Source organism: Medicago sativa, chromosome 2 (assembly GCF_051527215.1).
Source record: "Medicago sativa cultivar Bolivia chromosome 2, Bolivia_mono, whole genome shotgun sequence".
Taxonomy (NCBI): Eukaryota; Viridiplantae; Streptophyta; class Magnoliopsida; order Fabales; family Fabaceae; genus Medicago; species Medicago sativa.
The window spans coordinates 53,751,572-53,770,762 of record NC_140750.1 but is presented as its reverse complement, the minus strand read 5'-3'; the positions used below and the strand labels follow the sequence as shown (position 1 = coordinate 53,770,762).

Genomic DNA, 19,191 nt, shown 5'->3' with positions numbered 1-19,191 from the left:
TTAAACATTCGGGTAGGGTTTGGGTATGGGTTCGGGTTGGGTACATATATCCCCGTTACCCGTCCCATACCCGTATTATGAAATCGGGGAAAACCCAAACCCATACCCAAACCCAGTCAAATCGGAGAAAACCCCTCAAATCGGGGATGGTTTGGGCGGGTACCCATGGGCACGGGTTTTGTTGCCATGCCTAATGGTCATAGTATGAGGGTGATAATTTTGGGTTTCAAGTGTGAGTGGTTTTGTTCCACATCATCTACGATTGGGTAAAATGTAATTTGATATATATGAAAGGTGATTCATATATTGAAGTCTTAAGGTTTTTGGTGGAGATCTGGTATGTCTCTCTCTTATTATCCTAGAACATTGATTCATTGTTGCTTCTGACTCTCCATCGCACTCCTTAACAAGTGGTATCAAAATCTGTTTGGCTTGGTGGTGGAGAAAAAGTGGGATATTCTAGTGTTTGGATCAAATATATGAGATGAGAACTCACACTTAAGTGGGATTTTATTGGGTTCAAAATTTGAGTGGTTTAGTATCACATCACCTATAAATGTGTAAAAAAAAATTATATCTAAGAGAGGTTACCCATACACTTACTTGTTCAGGAGTCCATGGGAGCGTTGGTAGAGACAACAAGTTAATGCTCCAAGACAAAAGAGGGAGACGACACATCATTTTTAATCAAGGTGGAGAATGGTAGCGTTGGTTGGAAAGATACATGTTGAAGAAGCCCCCACATTTCTTAGAGTTATAAAGGAAAAGGGAGACACAAACTATATGTATGGGATCAAGCCTTTTTATTACAAGATGCACAAATCAAAAATAATTTAAGTTTGCGTATGGATTTTTTATTTTCTCTTTAATATTGTCTTAAAGCGTTGTAATATGTAGTTAGGTATTTCCTTTGAGTTATGTGAGTGTAATAGGACCGGTGTATGTTTCAGGGTAGTCTATGTACTGTAAATTTTTTCAAGTATTTTGTAGAGTTTATACAATCACATGGTTAAAATAGCTTAAAATAGGTTCATCTAAGACCTAATCAATGGAAAATTAACTACTCATGGCTAAAGCATAAATAACTAAATGGTGGAGACATTATATAAATCAGGACCAACTATGAGTTGGTTGATGAGGAACTTCAAGTACTCTGATCCTAAGCCACATAAAATGCTTTCAAAGCTCCCAAATTTCAATCCTTGCTCCAAAATCAATTTCGGCATTTATATATCTGGTTATAAATTTTTATAAATATTTAGTGATTACTAATAAAAATTCTAGTAAAAAAAATACTCTTGTTAAAATTTTATTGATAACTTATTATATTTAATTAGGTATTATTACGAACCGAAGCGTTATACCTCCATACGTATCGAATTCTTCTGATGTAGTGTACCGCGAATCCGTACCCATACCGCATATTAGGACGAATCACAAATTTAGTGACTATGGTTATGAGACCAAATTAAAAAAAAAAAATAAGTTAAAAACCAGGTGATCAATTACACAAAAAAAATATATAATATAATCAAACGAAGTCGATAAAAAATACACACTTATTTTCTTGAAACAGATGCATGACAAACATTAAACAGTAAATCAAATTCTGATATGAAAGAACATACATAAATTTGCTATCATGTAGTCCCCTTCCCCAACATGATAGATTTTATTTCATTTTATTTTATTTTATTGAAGGGATCGAACATGATAGATGTTATTCGACAATACAATGCGTAAATAGAACACACGAAATTTTTAGCAGCCAATTCAGTTGTAGTCACTCGTAAGAAACATTGTCTTGAATCAATCTTCTGCAGCATATTATATCTTTATGCTATCTTATAGTGATAAATTTGGAGGTTCCCCACATTTTTCTTCTTGAAAATGCTGTTCTTTCTATTGACAAGATGCTTGCCCCAATTGAAAGGTCTATATTTTGAAGGGTTCTCTTCATTTATAAGATCCTCCAAAGGCTTTACATTGGTGTAGTGTGATGGGTACAAACCAAAGGTAATTGAAAACCTCTCTTTTTCAGGGTTGACGATAACTCTGTGTTCCACACTCTCATAAGCATCATTGCTCCAAACCTGCACAAACAAAACAGTTTGCAATCATGCCCATAAATACAATTCATATAGTAAAAGATATTTTGATATGTTGAGGTGCTTGTTCCAACCTGCAATTTCCAATTCTCAATGTTGGCGTTTATGACTTTTTTGGATAGGTTCAATGAAACAAAATAAAAAATAAAAAAAACAAAAAACACAGCCCATTTTGTAGGTCTAATATAATATCGGTACACTATATGATTTACAAAGAAAAAAATACAAGGTAAGGAGAAGTCCCACATATGTCACAGACTATCTTCAATGGGAGATTCTTAAACATCTAAGATTTGGTATTAATTGGGGAGAAAAATTATTGGGGTCTTATAAGACTCAATGTCTCTCTTAAGACTCCAATCTTAAGTGGGATCCACGCTTTTCTATTAAAAAATTAAAATGTAATGATATAAAGTTATTGATAATTGATGGATGAGTCTTATTTAAAAAATGTGTATGAGATGTTTGATTAAAGAGATTGAATGTTTATTATATACTACTATTAAAAAATTATAAATAAGTAATATATACGTGCGAGACTAAGTACCAAAAATTGGTGTCTATGTTATGGAAAACACTTGGGTGACATTGGGGTGTCAATGTCATGTGACGACATTGACCAACCACAATGTCGCAAATGTACAAAAAGACAAAAAAATCATAGTTTTCTTCTCTCTCACTTACAAGGATTTTTTATCTTTTTATATATTGTGACATTGTAGTTGACCAATGTCACGTGAGATTGGCACCCAATGTCACACAATGGGAGGGTCTTAACCATTTAAGACTCGGTACCTATTAGATAACCCAATTGGGGAGAATCTTTTCTAGGGTCTTATAAGACCTAGAGTCTTATTTAAGACCCCGACTTTTAAGCGGGACCCTCGCTATTTTAATATTAAAAAATTGAAATATAATGATATAAAGTTATTGATAGTTGATTAGTGGGTCCCATTTAAGAAATTTTTGTGAGACGCTGGGTTGGAGGGATTGAGTTTTTATTAGATACTACTATTAAAAAATTATAAATAAGTGATAAGTCCAATCCTTCGGGGTTTGAAGACGAAATTAAAAAAATAAGTCCAATCATCATATTAAAATATTTGTCTCCTGATTAATTAAGGGGTCATTTAATTAGTTATGCAATTCATAACAATGGCAAACAATATACAATTACCGTATGAATAACCCCATAAGTACCTGAATGAGATCACCAATGTTAACAATGTAAGCATTTGGGATTGGTTTCACAAGAACCCATTCTTGATCTATTTTACGCTTCACTTCAAGACCTGCAACCTCGTCTTGGCCAAGAATATTTATGGTGCCAACATCCTTGTGACTTCCAACACCAAGAGCTAGGTGAGGGGAAGGGCATTGAGGATAGTGATTGAGTTTTAAAAAATTAGTTTGATCCTTGAAAAATTCTTCAAAACTTTCTGCTTTAAGTCCTAAGCTCAAAGCTATAAGTTCCAGCAGTTTATGTGCCAACTTTTCCATCTCTTCAATATACTCGTGCATTATCACCCTGCTCATATTGACATCAATTTTAAACACAGCCAATTTATTTGAGAGTCAATTCACCATTATAGAGTGTTAGTGGTGCAGCTTGAATTTGAACTTGAGGTAAAAAAACCAGTTATACGAAAATTAAGATCATGTGTGTTACGGTTTGGATGACTTCGTTAAAAAAAAAAAAAAAAACCAATCCAAGTAAATTCATTCAAAAAATCGTTACAATTGTAAAATATTAAATTATAAATCTTGTCGTAAGCAGCAATGAAGCTAGCCAATTATTTACGAGGTGGCTATATATATATATATAACACAACAAACAAAAATTAAATTAATATATAAAATTTAATCAATAAAATTTGTTTAATACCAAAAGAGTAAAAACTAACAAAGCTATCCTTTTAGTTGTTTAATATACCGAATGTGTCAATATGATGAAATAGATCTATCAAACAAAGTTATAATCTTTTGCATATTTTATTTCGCTTAACTTTTAACAAATAAACTTATTTAGAGTAGTTAAATATATTTTATTGGGGTATCTAAACATATAATACACTTAATCATACAAATAAAAAATTAGTTTTTGGGTAGCCAAAGCTACCCTATCCTTACCCACAGCTACACCTTTGAGGATAAGTGTGACTAGAGTGGCCAAATAATAAATTATTGGCTAATTCCTTCAACAATGAAAAAAAAATTATTGGTTAAATTACACCGAGGTCAAGTTATTTAATTGTAATAGGTTGGATTTTAAGTTTTTTTCGTAGAACTTAAGTCTTTAAGTTAATTAATTGTAACAAACTATGAACGATCCAAACCAAATTAAGACTATGAACGATCAATGAATAATGAATATGGATTGAATATGAAACAATTACCTAAAATTTGGAGGATATAGAAGGGTTGGATTAGTCCATTGAGTAAGTCGATCATCATGTTCATCATCAGTGAGAGGAACCACAGTAGGATCTCTGCAAAGAAAATCAAAGCATTCTTTCCAGTCTTTGATATTCTTGGTGACCTCTCCATCATGATAACCACTTGGACTGATATCATCTCTGCCAACCTTCCTCTTCTCCTCCATACTTTGAGCAAAGAACAATTTAGACGCTTCGTCAAGTCTCTTCCGAATACTCAAAGGTACCCCATGGTTTGTGACTTGCAAGAATCCCCACTCCTTGCATGCACCTGCAATTTCCTTCACTAGGTTTTCAATAGCAGATGGATCTGGTGGTTGTTGGAATATTGGGGAGAGGTCAATTACGGGAACTCCTTTGGCTTCTGTGATGGAGAAATTTGGTCTGTGTTCTTCGGGTTGAACAAAAGATGAGTCCACTTCTCCCATGGTTGTTCTAATGCTAGGGTTTGTAAATCAACGTATGTGGAAGGTGGTTTCTTGTGTTTCATTTGTTCTGTTTACTTTCTATTTATGGAAGTAGCAAGTTCGTAAATCAACTTGATATTTCCTCTCAAAAAAGTAGTGACAGTTTCTAATTATTGAAAAAAAACAAAATTTTGTGGTGACAACTTCGAATTATGGAAAAACAAGGACAAAATGTAGCAGTGACCACTGACCACCTGTAATTATCGAAAAAAAGCATGGAAAAAAGTAGTGAAAAATTAGTATATCTTCTAAAAAAAGTACTCCCTCCGTTTCAAAATAAGTGTCGTTTTAGGTGTTTACACACATATTAAGAAATGCAATGATTAAGAGAAAGAGAATGGTTATTTTACCAAATTATCCTTATTAACTATTGGTTAATTTTAAACGTAATACTTTGGAAGTAGTGTGTAGAGTATTAATTGGAGGGTACAATTGAAAAGAAAAAGTTATTATTGCATTGGAAACTGAAAGCGACACTCATTTTGAAACAAATTTTTTTGGCTAAAGCGACACTCATTTTGAAACGGAGGGAGTAGTAGACACCTAATTATCGAAAAAAAACAAAATGTGTGCTGACAACGGCTAATTATGGGAAAATAATGTAGTGGTGACCACTTGTAATTATTGAAAAAAACAATGTAGCGGTAGCCTTTTCTAATTATTGCAAAAAAACAAATTGTAGAATTGACAACTACTAATTATCGTCTCATAAAAACTCAGAAACACACGCACAATGATGGGAAATCAACACAAACAACAACAACAAAATCGCAAAACAATATGACATAAAACTAAAAATATGTGATGAACACTTACTTAACTAAAAGAGAGAAAGAAAAAAACAATTTGTAAGGGTGATTTCGGGCCAAACGTGTTAGGTAGTGATTTTCACTTTTGGGTGTACATATACGGCACCTTATATTTATCTTTTTAAAAATTTAAACAGCACATTATTCTTTAAAAAAAAGTACATTTTTATTTTATTACGGATCTCTTTTCACTTACAGAATCGAGCCTCCGGATTCGTAGGAACGGACATGACTAGTGTCTACGGACTCCACTTTGGTGCCATTAATGGCACCAATGGCACCATACCATTGCATCTCCACCACACACACACATCACACACACATCCCAACACACATCCACACACATCAACGCCCAGGATTGGTTCTATAGCACCAATGACACCATTGCTATGGCACTGAAGTATTTTCCAGTGTCTACAAACGTTTATAGACAGTGGCGTTGCCAGGACCCAGGGTCAGAGGGTTCAAACTTTTAAATTTTTTATTAATTAATAATATATATATATATATATATATATATATATATATATATATATATTCTTATGCCAAAACTAACACTTATAACAGATCCCTAAAAAAAACATTTATTTATAACAGATCCCTAAAAAAAAACATTTATAACAGACACAATGCTAAATTTATAAAAAAAAAAAAACACAATGCTCAGTGTTTGCAACCAAAATCTAAGGTCGATCCTGAGATTTTTTGTCTCGGTCAATCAATAAAATTGTGTCCTTTTTAATTATTCAAATGTCTTTCTTCTTGCGTTTTTTGTTGCAATATAATTAATCAAAATGTCTTTCATAATCAAAATTCTCTAAAAGTATATTGTCAATATAATTAATCATAGCAATTTAAAAAATATATCTATATAATACTAATTACTAAGTAAAAATAATAATTTTGATGTCTTTAAAAAAAAAGGGTGTTTTAAGTTTAGCAAAGGGGCTGGGTATTTTTTTCTTCAAACCGAGAACAAGGGTTAGACTCTTAAGTTTGTCTTTTGCACGCTATAACAATAAAAAGACACAAATCAATCTAAAAGGAATTTTGCACGCTATAACAATAAAAAGACACAAATCAATCTAAAAGGAAAATGTTTCTTAAAGGTAAAATTAAAAGGTTAAATTGAGTTGAAAGCCATGTTTACTAGATACTAGTAGATACCATAGTTTATCACTTGATATGTACAATTTGCAAAAAAGTGAACCAAGAAGAGTCAAAAAGGTACAAACTCTAGTGAGAGAATGTGGTACAAACTGCTATGATAAGAAAGAAGCAATGCCGCAGAGTTATGAGAGTTGGTCAGGAAGTGCAAAGTAAAAAAGTTAGGAGGTGCAGAATGGAAAAAAGTTAAAATTTTAGGAGTAATTTCTAAAATTCAGGGGATGCAGGTGCATCCTCTCAATGATACGTGGCTCCGCCACTTATAGATAGAATGGTGAAAGTTGATTTTGACTTTATAAATGAGATTTTGCTCTTTATTGTTCACAAGCATTTCAAACTTCAAAAAAATACCTTTATCTATATTTAATTACCGTTCATTTCAAAACGGGAGTTGCAACTTTTTCAGTTTGGCCTGCATGGAAACATGTTGTAGTAAATGTACCAAGTCACAGTAGAGACGCTACGTGCTGCAGTGTCCAAAAATTTGTACAGGTGCAACAGGCTTATCGTTTCGTAATCCTACAATTTATTATGGCTTTTGTTTGGCAGTATCAATAATTGAATTTAATATGTATATAAGTCACATGCGGCTTTTGTTTGGCTTCTCAGTGCAAACCGACGAGAGGCATGTGGTACCATTTGAATTGAATTCATTGCATACCTAATCACCTTAATCCTCATAAAGTTAAAATAATATATTTTAATGCTGAGATTGTATATGGTGTAATGGGACCAAAGTAGGTGTGACTGATTGTTCATCATAAAGTTAAGATAATATATATTTTAAAGTTGAGATTGTGAGTGGTGTAATGAGACCAAAGTAAGTATGACTCATTGGTCCTCATGAGATAATATATTTTAATGTTGAGACAAAAATAAAAACTTGTACACCTTCCGGTCACTATTATAAGCAAAAATCTACATTTTAGGCTCATTCATTTAATGATGCACATGGTCTTTATTATAGACCACATACATCATTAAATGAATGAATCTAAAATATAGTTTTTTTGCTTATATTAGTGACCGGAGGGTGTACTCTCTTTGTTTCAAAATAAGTGCGTCACAATCTAGAAATCCATTATAATTTTACTTGAATCAATTTGTAATTGATTGAAAATAATTGATTATGGGTGTCTTGTTCTTGTTAATTTATGGGTTAAATGATTTTTGGTTTGTTGTTGCTGGATTTTTTGAGTTAACCCATGATTTGATTTATGGATTGTTATTGTTTTGCCTTCAATTTTTTTATTTTCGGATTTTGTTTTCTTTATGTTTTTTGTGTTGCTGATTTTTGTGGGGCTTGAATATTTGTGTTTGAAGAAAATGAATAATAGAGCAATATTTTTCATATTTTTAAGAATTGGATGAAGTAGATGAATGATTTAGATGGAGAAGATGAATATCACCTGCTCCCTCCAATTAATCCTTTCATTCTTTTATTTTATTTATTTTGTAAATACATGTGTAGCTTTTCTTTTCTTTTTTCTTTAAATTAAAAAAAAATACATGGTTGACAATTTTTTAAGTTAAGTGGCGTGCCACGTAAGCTTGACTTAGTCAAAATTAGTGTTTTGCAAAAGAGGCTAAACATGAGGGACGATTACTGCTATTTTTCTTAATAGGAGGTCAAAATTAGTACATTTTGAAAGTAAGTGAGGGAAAAGTGCATTTTTTTTTTGTGGTACGTTCGAACCCCGAACCTTATATTATGCATTGTCCATACCAATTGAGCTAAGCCAACGAGGACAGGGAAAAGTGCATTTAGAAAAATAATCGCACTTTTCATTTTTATTAGCTTATCAAAAATCATTTTCACTGATCACCGATATTAAAAAAAAAAAAATTACTTTCATTTTCATAAATTGATGCAAAGCTTATACTTAATTTAAAAATCTCTAAAAACTAATCTCTAAATTATTGAGTATCAAGATTTTTTTAAAAAAATTTGTAACAAACAGCTATGAAACAAACTTTGAAGGATCAATTCGTGTGCATTTCTGATAACTTCATAAATGTTCTGATTAAAAACAACAAAAAATGTACCAAAAAAATAAAATAACAAAAAAGAAGTAAAAAATTTGTTAACAGTGGCAATAGCATGTAGAGTACTAATGTTTTTGTATCGGATAAATTGAGAAGAATTTATTCATCAAAATACTCATTTTAATTTCCAATATAATAGTTGCAGCTATAAAACAAACTCAATTGCATTATTATATTTCTTTTTTTTTTGGCAATATAGTAACCTTAAATGACTATCATTGTAATCATGAATTCACTTTTGTTGGTTGAAATTTTTCTCAACAGAGACAAGAAAATTACATTTCTCCGCACACTTGTTTGCTTCTCGATTATCAATGCGACAAGTTTTTCCCGCTTCTAGTGAAATTCCTTTTGAAGACTCTCAAAATCTATAAGAAATAGACTATACAATCAGTTCTATAGAAGAACTAGTTAATTTCTTGGAATGTAAGTTTCTTTCCTTTCCTTCTTTTTCCACTTCTTGTTTCCTTTTATATAGCATACCAATCAGAGAGTTTCACTTCACAATTACAAAGCTCTCAAATAGTAAAACACAAGATAACAACACAACTTCAGATAGATCGTCAAAATCTAGATTTGCTATGCCATTGTCAGATTACATAATGCAGCAGCTATCACCTTGCCTGTACAGAGATATTCACATGATCCGGTTATTTTCATACTAATGTTGAAGTAAAAAAATAAAAAATTGATCATCTTTTAAAATACTAATGTCAAATCCTGTGAAAAAGAGGAGGGTCCAAAATTTTTACTTTTTTCTTTCTTCTTCGTATTTACTGAGAGCTTCCTCGTATTTTAGCCAAAGAGTACTTGCATCCTGAGGGTTCACATTCTTTGGTCCTATGAAATATGCTTGAACGAAAAACTCTGGAGTTCTTTCCCTGTATAGCAATCATTGAATTGAACATGAATTAGTCAGGGCAATGTTCAAGTCACCATTGATTAAAAATTGATTCGTTCCTATTAAGTAAACACTTAATTTAGTTCTCTAGATATGCGCATGTATTTATGATATAAACAACAAAAGCTATTCATCACTAGGTTGGGTCGATTACATATTTTAAACATTGATATAATGTCCTGTTGTAAATTTTATATTGTAACGAACAGCATCTACAGCACACGAAACTTATTTTCTCGTAGACTTTGGTATCCAACACTTAGTACCATACAATATTAGAATGTCATAGGTCTTATTTGACCTGAAACTTGACTCTCCTTTTAACATTGACAAATATATAAAATGATAAAATGTAGCATTGAAGGACTATTTCAATGTGTATATTACTGGAAGACCAAATAAATGACACGTATATCTAAAGGACATGGCCTCTCCCCTATTTTATTTAATGTTCAATTGTCACCTCATTGTTCACCATGCATGGCCTCTCCCTTATCATTTGCCAGTATGTATGTTCCAAATAAGGAAATAATTTGATCCCTATCCAACTATTCCTTCCTGCCAAATTTTTCCCATCAAAGTCTCCAATTGCAAACAGCACGGACGAAGGGAAGGGAGGACTAGGAGAGTCCCGGCCCTCATTGGGCTTAAAATATTTCTTGGACATGCCTTTGAAATTTTCTAATTTATTTTTTAAATTTATAGAAAATGTGGTTTGGTCTAATCAAAAGACTAAATGAGTATTTGACACTGTAACTTTAAATTCCTAGTTCTGCCCCTGCTTTAAATTGCATTAGTCAAAATTAAGAGTTGGGAAAACACCTATGGACATGGATTTCCATATGACACTAATTGATTAAAAGAGGAAAATATTTGTGGAATTGGGGTAACTGTTATGCATAAAGAAGAATCTACAATGGAGGCCAGATCAGATGTACCTTCCTTCGTATTCTGATAACCATGCCACATAGGCAGCACCAAAGTACATGGACACAAATGGATTGCTTAGATCTTCAACACATTCAAGTTTGTAAGCCCTGAAGCCCAATTCCCTGAACAAAACACGACATTTCACACACATAAATTTGAAGGGAAGAAAAAAGAGCATTGCTTCAACACTAGTAAATCCATATTGAAATTATACAATTTTGCTAGATTGATACAATATATTATGCACAAACCGACGTATGGTTCTAATGGTAAACAGTTGACATGTTTAATACATACAAGTAAAGCCAAAAAGCAGTGGAAAAGTCAATCCCCATTATTCCAGGTCTTGGTCCATCTCCATGTACAAAGCGCATGCTAGCAACCTCTCCAATGGCACAAAGTACTGTCTGCGCACCAAACAATATTCAAAAGAAGAAAAACTTGAGGAATTAACATTTTACACATTAAAAACAAAAGGCGCATAAGAGACGTATACACTCAAAGTACTCTCAGTTGATTTTTATAAAAAGTCAAAAAAAAAAAAAATTAAAATGCCATTAGCATCGATGAATCTAAAGATTGTGTTGTTTTTCTTGTCATACATTCTATAGGTTTACATATATTATTCAGTACCAAAAGGGTTCTCGACTTTTTCAACATGTTCAATATGTGTTGTAGGCATACTTGCATTGCATTTAGCGTAATAATTTCCAATTTAAGGTAATCAAACTCCTCCAGTTCTGTATACTTACAGATTTAATCTTTTGGTTGCTGAGATGTTTGAATGCAACTATATCTGCAACTGCCTGCAACAAAAGAGATTAATATATCATAAGAATATGCATTTTATTCACTGAACACTAAAAAAACAAAGCCGGCCTAATACTATAAAATCTCTACAATAGCGGGGTCTAACAGAGAGTTAGGCTCATCATGGGTCTATTATAGTTTGCCTTAGCTTGTATTTAAAAGAGGTTGACAAGGACATATACATGATTTTTAGGACCTAAATAGCCCAAGTTTGCATACATTTGAATTTCAGTAAAACATCAGATGTCCTATACTAAATGACAATCAACTACTAATGAGACTGTTTAGGAGAGCATCGGAAAACAACTTATGACAGGTTCATAAGTTGTTTTCAGCTTATTGTCATAAGCTCTCTAGAATAGTTTGTAAAAACAGTTTATAGCTTATCCGATAGCAGATGACTTTATTTATATTTTGTTATAGAAATAGCTTATACATAAGCATTTATGTTATAAGCGCTTAATTAAGTTGTTTTCCCAAACAAGGAATTTGCTTCATCCTTGTTGTACCTCTTACACGGACAATTTCATTATTGACATAGAGAGCTAGAGTGACATTTCAAAGACAGGTTCCATTCTAAGCATATTTATCTTTATTATTACGAAACAAAATTTGATTAGACTTCTACATCGTAAATAAGTTCCAAATCAGAACTTTTTAACTTTCAAAATGTCAAAGAATTATAACTAGAAAGAGAATAGATGAATAGTCAAAGAATAATATATCATCTTCATATGAAATAACCAAAATTAAGGAAGGAAACGACACTATGTAAAGCGTCTCATAAAATCTGTCTTAAGTCCCCCAACAGAAGAATGAATAATTTTAGACATGCCAAATGTCATCAAGGAATCATATGATTTAGATATTGTTATATTTTGTTTCTTGATTTCTCTATTTATTTAGGATTACGAGTCTTGTGTCTTTATATATAGGGGTTAATGTTTAGATTTTTGTATCAAGTTAGCATCAAATTATTATTGGTAATATCCAAACTCTTATTATTTTTCTCATCTATTCATCTAAAACCCATAACTTCAACAAAAAGAGAAAGATAACAAACAAAGTAATTCTGAATAATTAACTAATTAATTGTACATCTGAGTAATTACTCATAGTAATAGATTCATACCTTCATTTCCACCCGGGAAAGATATGGTCGCTTCTTCTCATCAATAGAAAAACGCACCTTTCCATGTGTTTCTTTGGATTTAATCCATACTTTTCGGATTACAGGATGATTCCACATAGCTTCCATGTCTTCTCGAGATGCTTTGGAATCCCAATATGTGTCATCTTTTGCATCTTCAGATAAAACATAACAAAAGTTGTCAGCCAATATAGCTATGCAAGTACACGGGTATGTAGCAAGAAAATTATTTGAATATATAATTAAAATCACAAAAAAGAAGACTTCAATATTCAGATCAATATTTATTTGAATTGGACATATGATAAGAAATTAAGAAAGTAAATGAAATTTTGATGATAATCATCAAATTAAAAGCTAAGACACAAAGTAAGAACGGACCATCAATTTAACTACGACAACTTTTTCAGACTGCTATACCACAATCTGTACAATTGAATGCTGATTACTTTATCTTTCAGCAAAGTAACAATAATATTATAGAATTACCACAAAAGATAAGAAAATTGCCTATATTTTCCTTCGTAGTTTTATCACTTTTTATGTGTTACATGATTTTACATTATGGCAATGAAATCTAGGGAATTACAAGACTAGATGCGAAAAAGATACAGAACTATGGAAATGACAATTGAAGTTGAACTGAAACTAGCAAAGCCTCAAGCTTCGGACACACTTTATTTATATGATCAACATCTGAAACACAGAATACAACATTGACTCTAAAAAAGGGTAGCCATTAAAACTTTTAACAAACAAAGGTCGAAAGATTCTACTCTGTTTTCTTCCCTTTCAAAAGCAGACAAGAAAACAAGAGCATCCATCACCATCTGTAATTCCTTAATTTAGTACAAACTTATAGTTTCATGTAATGTAGAAAAAATAACCCGATACAAACCAATTTGATAAACTACAAAATGTGAATTCTGAACAACATCAATGTTGCAGGAAACAGTCGGATGGAGATGACATAAAATTTAAACAAAAGAACAATTAATTTGGCTTTACTTTGATATAGATATAGATCTGTTAGGTCGCTTTGACAAAAACTATAACGGACCAATTTTTAGCTTACTAATCCGAGGCACTACTTTTTTCAACATTTTTTTATTTTTAGTATTCACCTTGGCCTTAAGTTGGACACTACCTGATTTCCAAGTCTTTACCACTCAGGTACTATGAATGGGACAATTGGAACCTGGAACTGGTCACTAGTCTTAACAGAGAAAAGGAGTCACTAACAGCTTGAGCAGTCAATTCTGATTAATATATCATTGTGGAAACAAAGTAGAATTTTCCTGCCTCGATGGTTAAAAAAATAGGTACTCGATGTGAAATAATAGCAGTAGAAGGTGAAACTAATGTTGACATTGGGCCTAACTCATCCTTACAAAAACGATTGTATTGTGAGGAGTGCCTCCTCTTTATCAACTCTCATCAAGAGTCCTATCTATCCGATGTGGGACTTGGGTTTTTCCCAATAACTAAAACATGAGACACAAAGTGAAACTAAGTTGATTACTTTGTTAAATTAAAGAATCTTCAGACTTTCAGAAATAATATAAATTGTCATGAAAGTACACACAGATTCACTTATTTGTTCTCGAGTTTTCCTTATATAAATTGTCATGAAAGTACACACAGATTCACTTATTTGTTCTCGAGTTTTCCTTATATAAATTGTCATGAAAGTACACACAGATTCACTTATTTGTTCTCGAGTTTTCCTTATTCTCAATATCGTATCTAGATTCTAACAAAAGAGTACACACAGATTCACTTATTTGTTCTCGAGTTTTCCTTATATAAATTGTCATGAAAGTACATACAGATTCACTTATTTGTTCTCGAGTTTTCCTTATTCTCAATATCGTATCTAGATTCTAACAAAAGACAATCCAAATGCGTGATCCAGTGGAGCCACTGCCATAGGTGGAGTGTTTTAGGGAATTGTATTCTTCCAAATTCCATTCTAGACAGTGGTGTTCTGTTTTTGCATCTATATCTTAAGAAATAACATGTTTAAATGGGATTATCAGGGGGAAAATGTAATTGACCTTTTGAATGTTCTGCCGGAAAAGGAGATCCAGTATGAGAATGAACAGGAACCACACCATTGCTTTCTGGAGGACTATCATCAACAGATTTTCTGCACAAGGATGAAGAATTAACAATAAGATATTCTGAACAGCGCACTCCAATTTCAGCTTTCCTTCCAACTTATAACCCAAAAAATTCATTACTCAGTATGCTGCTGTAGAAACTATACACCTCCCACATTACTACTTGTCGAGATTCAGTAATCAAATAATTTGATGCAACCAAGAGAGACACTAGATATATACACATTACACACACACACACACACACGCGCGCACACACACACACACACGCACTCATGCACGCAAGCATACATGCACCTCAATGGATGAATCGGTAATTCAGTATTGCAGTAAAGAAAGAAAAACAACAGCAGATAAAGAAAGAGAAAAGAAGCCAAAGAGTGGATGCATACTATAGCAAGGAAAAGAACTAAAGATCCAACACTATACACAGACAGTACAAATTCTGTATGTTTACTATAAGAATATTAGTTTACATATGAATATTTGTAGACAATATTAGCAAAGTACACAGGAACATGTATGCAATAACAATCTCATGAAAATTCAAAATGAAACTCAAATGAACTACAATTATCAACAAGGAACCACCTGGAAGGAAAACTTTCTTTGACTGTGAGATAGTTTCTCCAATAGCGCAATGTTGATTTGTGAGTTGCCTTTCTCGCACCACCTTTATATGCCCTTACAATAAACTCTTCACTTCTTTTTCTGCAAGAAATGTCACACAATATGATAAATGTTTCAGAACAAACACTCATGGTAACTACTGGAAATCATTCATTACAAGTGCATACCGCATACATAAATCACATGAAATATACGTAACTTACTTGTTATCAAAGTGTGACACCCATTTAAGATAGGCAGCAGCGAAATACACATTTATGAAAGGCTTGAATAGGCACTTTATATTCCCTTCTGCAGCATATGAATGATAACCTAATGCACTGTAAGCTGCATTAACCTTGGTGGACCATAACATAACAATGAAATAATGAATTTTTACATGTAAATATCCAATTTGGCCATTGAAATTGTAGGACCGTATCGGCCTAAATCCCTCATATTATCAAAATTTCAAAATGATCCCTGAAATTATAAAATCTTAATATGTTTGTCCTTCAGATGATATTTGTAGAGCTATAATGATTAATAACATTAAGTTGGTGATGTAGAGGATGAATTTGAAACCTAGTGAATAATGTCAGGGATGCATTTGATGACAAACGAACTTGAATGATCATTTACAGTCCCAGAAATAATTTTGGGATATTGATAATGCCGAGGACTAAGTTGAAATGGTTTTACCATTTCAGGACAAATTTGGATATTTACTCGAATTTTTTCTGTTATTTGGTGTATGAAGTAAGCCATCAACATCTAATAAGTACCTTATCAACCATTCAACAGTTTTTGGTAGAAGTTGCATAAGCCCCACATTAGGCTCTTTAGATTTTTTGCCATAGTTTATAACAAGTAGTTGCCTGTCGCTTTCAAGTTCCGCAATAGCACAAATCATGCCCTACAACAAGGAAAAAATAACCTCGACAATTCTTAACAATTAAATTATCAATTCTTATCAAGTAAGTACGATAAACTATGAAGAGTTGAAAGGTATAAAACAAAAAAGTATGTGTTAATGTCAAGTCTGTTTCACTGAGAAATCGTTCCCAAAAAAAAGACATACAGGATTTATCTCTGACTGAAAGTGCCTGCTAATAACAATGTCAGCTACAGCCTGAAAATACACAAAATTATGCGAATTAAAAAAAACAAGCTAATACATGATCATCATCTAGCTATTATAAACATTTTCTGCAATTAAAAACTTTCATGTCTTCCTATTATTAATTCAAACCACTTTTTAATACACTTACAAATACCTAAATGGACATTCAAATGGTAAAGGTTACAACTTACAACAAACAAATAAATATTTCATCTCTATTTTCTTAGTATATTTATCGATTTAAGAATTTTGAAACTTAAAGGTACAAATAGCTTCTAAAAGTACCATACCGAAACTTCTTTTACAAAAATCCTAAAACTTGTGTTTCTTACAACTTGAAGCCAACAAACTAGAAACTCGAAATAGTGCCAAATCCTAAAGATAGGATGATGTAAATTACCCTCATTTCAGTCTGTGTCAAATAAGGCTGGCCTTCAGGATCACGAGAGAGATGAACTTTTCGACCTCTTTCCTCGCCAGCTTTTAACCACTCGGCACTCACTTCAGGTACATTCCACATTGCCTCTAAATCCTGAGGATCAACACAATCATCCCAGTAGCTGAAATTGGCCGCCATCCTGAACTACAAACAAAATTTACTGAATGAATCGAGTGCTGATACATAAAAGAATTTCATCGAACACTTTATGCTCAAACATACAACAACAAAAATTCATAAATAAAGGAGCTAAGAATATATCATATGAATAAACTCATCTAACACACATTTACAATTAACCCACAAGCGTTAGCCTGGTGGTGTAGACATCGGACCTAGGAGTGTGCTCCTCTTTAGGTCTCAGATGCCAACAATTCCTGTGTCGGGTCGGTCCATACAGATTTTTGCTCTGACTTTAATTGGACCCCACTAGTGCACAGTGAATTGGTCCCATGCATTATTAGATTTTTCGACTGGATACCGAGTTTCCAAAAAAAAAAAAACACAAATTCACAATGAAGATTAGATCCTAACCTATAAAATTTTGCTACGTTTTAGGGTAAATCAACAAAACAACATTACCTTCTTCGTCAAAGAGAAAAAAAAAATGCTCAGAATTCAGATTAAACAAAAATAAATAAAAAACCTAAGCTTCATTCAATCGTTACATTGATAAACAAAAAAATTAAACAATTGATTAAACACGATAAATTTATTAGGGAAACCATAATTCATCCGTACCCCAAAATTCAAAATAAAATAGCTATGTCACGTAAATCACATTTATAATAAATGAACCTTATGAATTTGTATTAAATAGAGAAATAATGAAAATAATGTGAATACCTCCAAAGACAATGGCAATGTGACAGGGAGAGATGGGGGATGGGGATGAATGAAAAGTTCCCACCAAAAAGGGTTAGCAAAAGAAAAAATTATTTATAGTTGTTGTTGCAAGGAATGAGGCGTTTGAATAAATCCTCATTAAGCAATTATTACCGATCCAACTTTTTTAAGTTGAAAATTATGTCTAACGACTTTTTATGGTAAAAAGGTAAAAGATCATTTTATGATTTCTGCTCTTCGCGGCAAGGCTTGAAATTGGCGTGGCGCGATTTGCTTCAGACAGACTTCAATATTTCAACTTTTTGCACTCTAGAACAGTATAAGTTGCATGAGAACTCTATCAAAATGTCACAATAAGTCCTAAAAATTACGTAATGACGGCATGTCATCACCACCCCAAACTTAAACCATTCCTTGTCCTCAAGGAATTTGCTTGCAACAGTGACAAACGACAGTAAAATAACAGTTACCTGACAAAACGATAGTACCCAAAAGTTCATTCTCCTTCTAGCTAAAGATGAGCTAGTTTGACTTGTTCGCATCCACCAATTCACAACTCCTCGCATCAAATTGAAACAGGGTTCTACCAGTCGACATGCAGGTCTACATATTACCATACGCTTGAAAAGTTTATAAACATCAATCAAAGTCAATATCATTACACACTTTTGAGGTCTTTCGGGTTATAACGGGGCTTAGGTGAAAGGTGCGATATATTTGGATAAGTAGGCTACACAAAATTTGAGTTAGGCATTCTTACGGAAGTTAAAGCACAAAATTCAATCTTTCAATCATTCACCTTGTGGAAATACAATGCAAAGGTACTAGAGAATATTTTTAACATTTAGGGACACTCGAGTTTGAGTTACTCGGATTTTCAATGTTTTGTCCCTTTTTCATCATTCAATTTCTTTTTTTTTTTTGATACACCATTTTTGTGTGTATTTTGCATGACAATTTCATAATTCTTTTCATTTTTGTTCTCTTATTCTCTAGTACCCCCACCCCAAACTTAGTTGGTTGCAAATACCAAAAGCAACCCCAAACTTAATCTTTAACAACATTCTACAATGCCTTAACTCAGAAAATACATTAAGGGACAAGTCCTAAAAGTCTCTAGGCTTGTAATGTAGTTTGTCACCGAACAAAAAGTTCTAATCCTACCGGCTCACAATTGGTTAAGAAAGGATAATTTCAACAAATTAAAAACAGGGTAGGCTTCAAAAAG

General features: G+C 32.6%; 2 protein-coding genes across 3 annotated transcripts; both read right to left on the bottom strand.

The window, feature by feature from the left end:
• Positions 1-1,505: 1,505 nt before the first annotated feature.
• Positions 1,506-5,026, bottom strand: LOC146948902 (fe(II)/2-oxoglutarate-dependent dioxygenase 4-like). Its single transcript, XM_085745066.1, has 3 exons — positions 4,505-5,026; positions 3,309-3,636; positions 1,506-2,093 (listed from the first exon to the last, which is right to left on the bottom strand). Exons 1-3 carry the CDS (start codon positions 4,969-4,971, stop codon positions 1,836-1,838), a joined length of 1,053 nt encoding a protein of 350 aa, XP_085601192.1. The 5' UTR covers positions 4,972-5,026; the 3' UTR covers positions 1,506-1,835.
• Positions 5,027-9,207: 4,181 nt separating this feature from the next.
• Positions 9,208-18,158, bottom strand: LOC146948901 (transglycosylase). Of its 2 annotated transcripts, none has more exons than XM_085745062.1 (13): positions 17,964-18,158; positions 17,079-17,261; positions 16,637-16,687; positions 16,341-16,471; positions 15,780-15,896; positions 15,538-15,657; positions 14,881-14,972; positions 12,806-12,978; positions 11,616-11,669; positions 11,161-11,270; positions 10,872-10,985; positions 9,785-9,913; positions 9,208-9,655 (listed from the first exon to the last, which is right to left on the bottom strand). In XM_085745062.1, the coding sequence occupies exons 2-13, from the start codon at positions 17,253-17,255 to the stop codon at positions 9,628-9,630; spliced, it is 1,296 nt and encodes a 431-aa protein (XP_085601188.1). In that variant the 5' UTR covers positions 17,256-17,261; positions 17,964-18,158; the 3' UTR covers positions 9,208-9,627. The 2 variants fall into 2 exon arrangements, with proteins under 2 accessions (XP_085601188.1, XP_085601189.1); XM_085745063.1 differs by having other exon boundaries at positions 17,079-17,256; positions 17,964-18,101.
• Between the last annotated feature and the right edge of the window lie 1,033 nt (positions 18,159-19,191).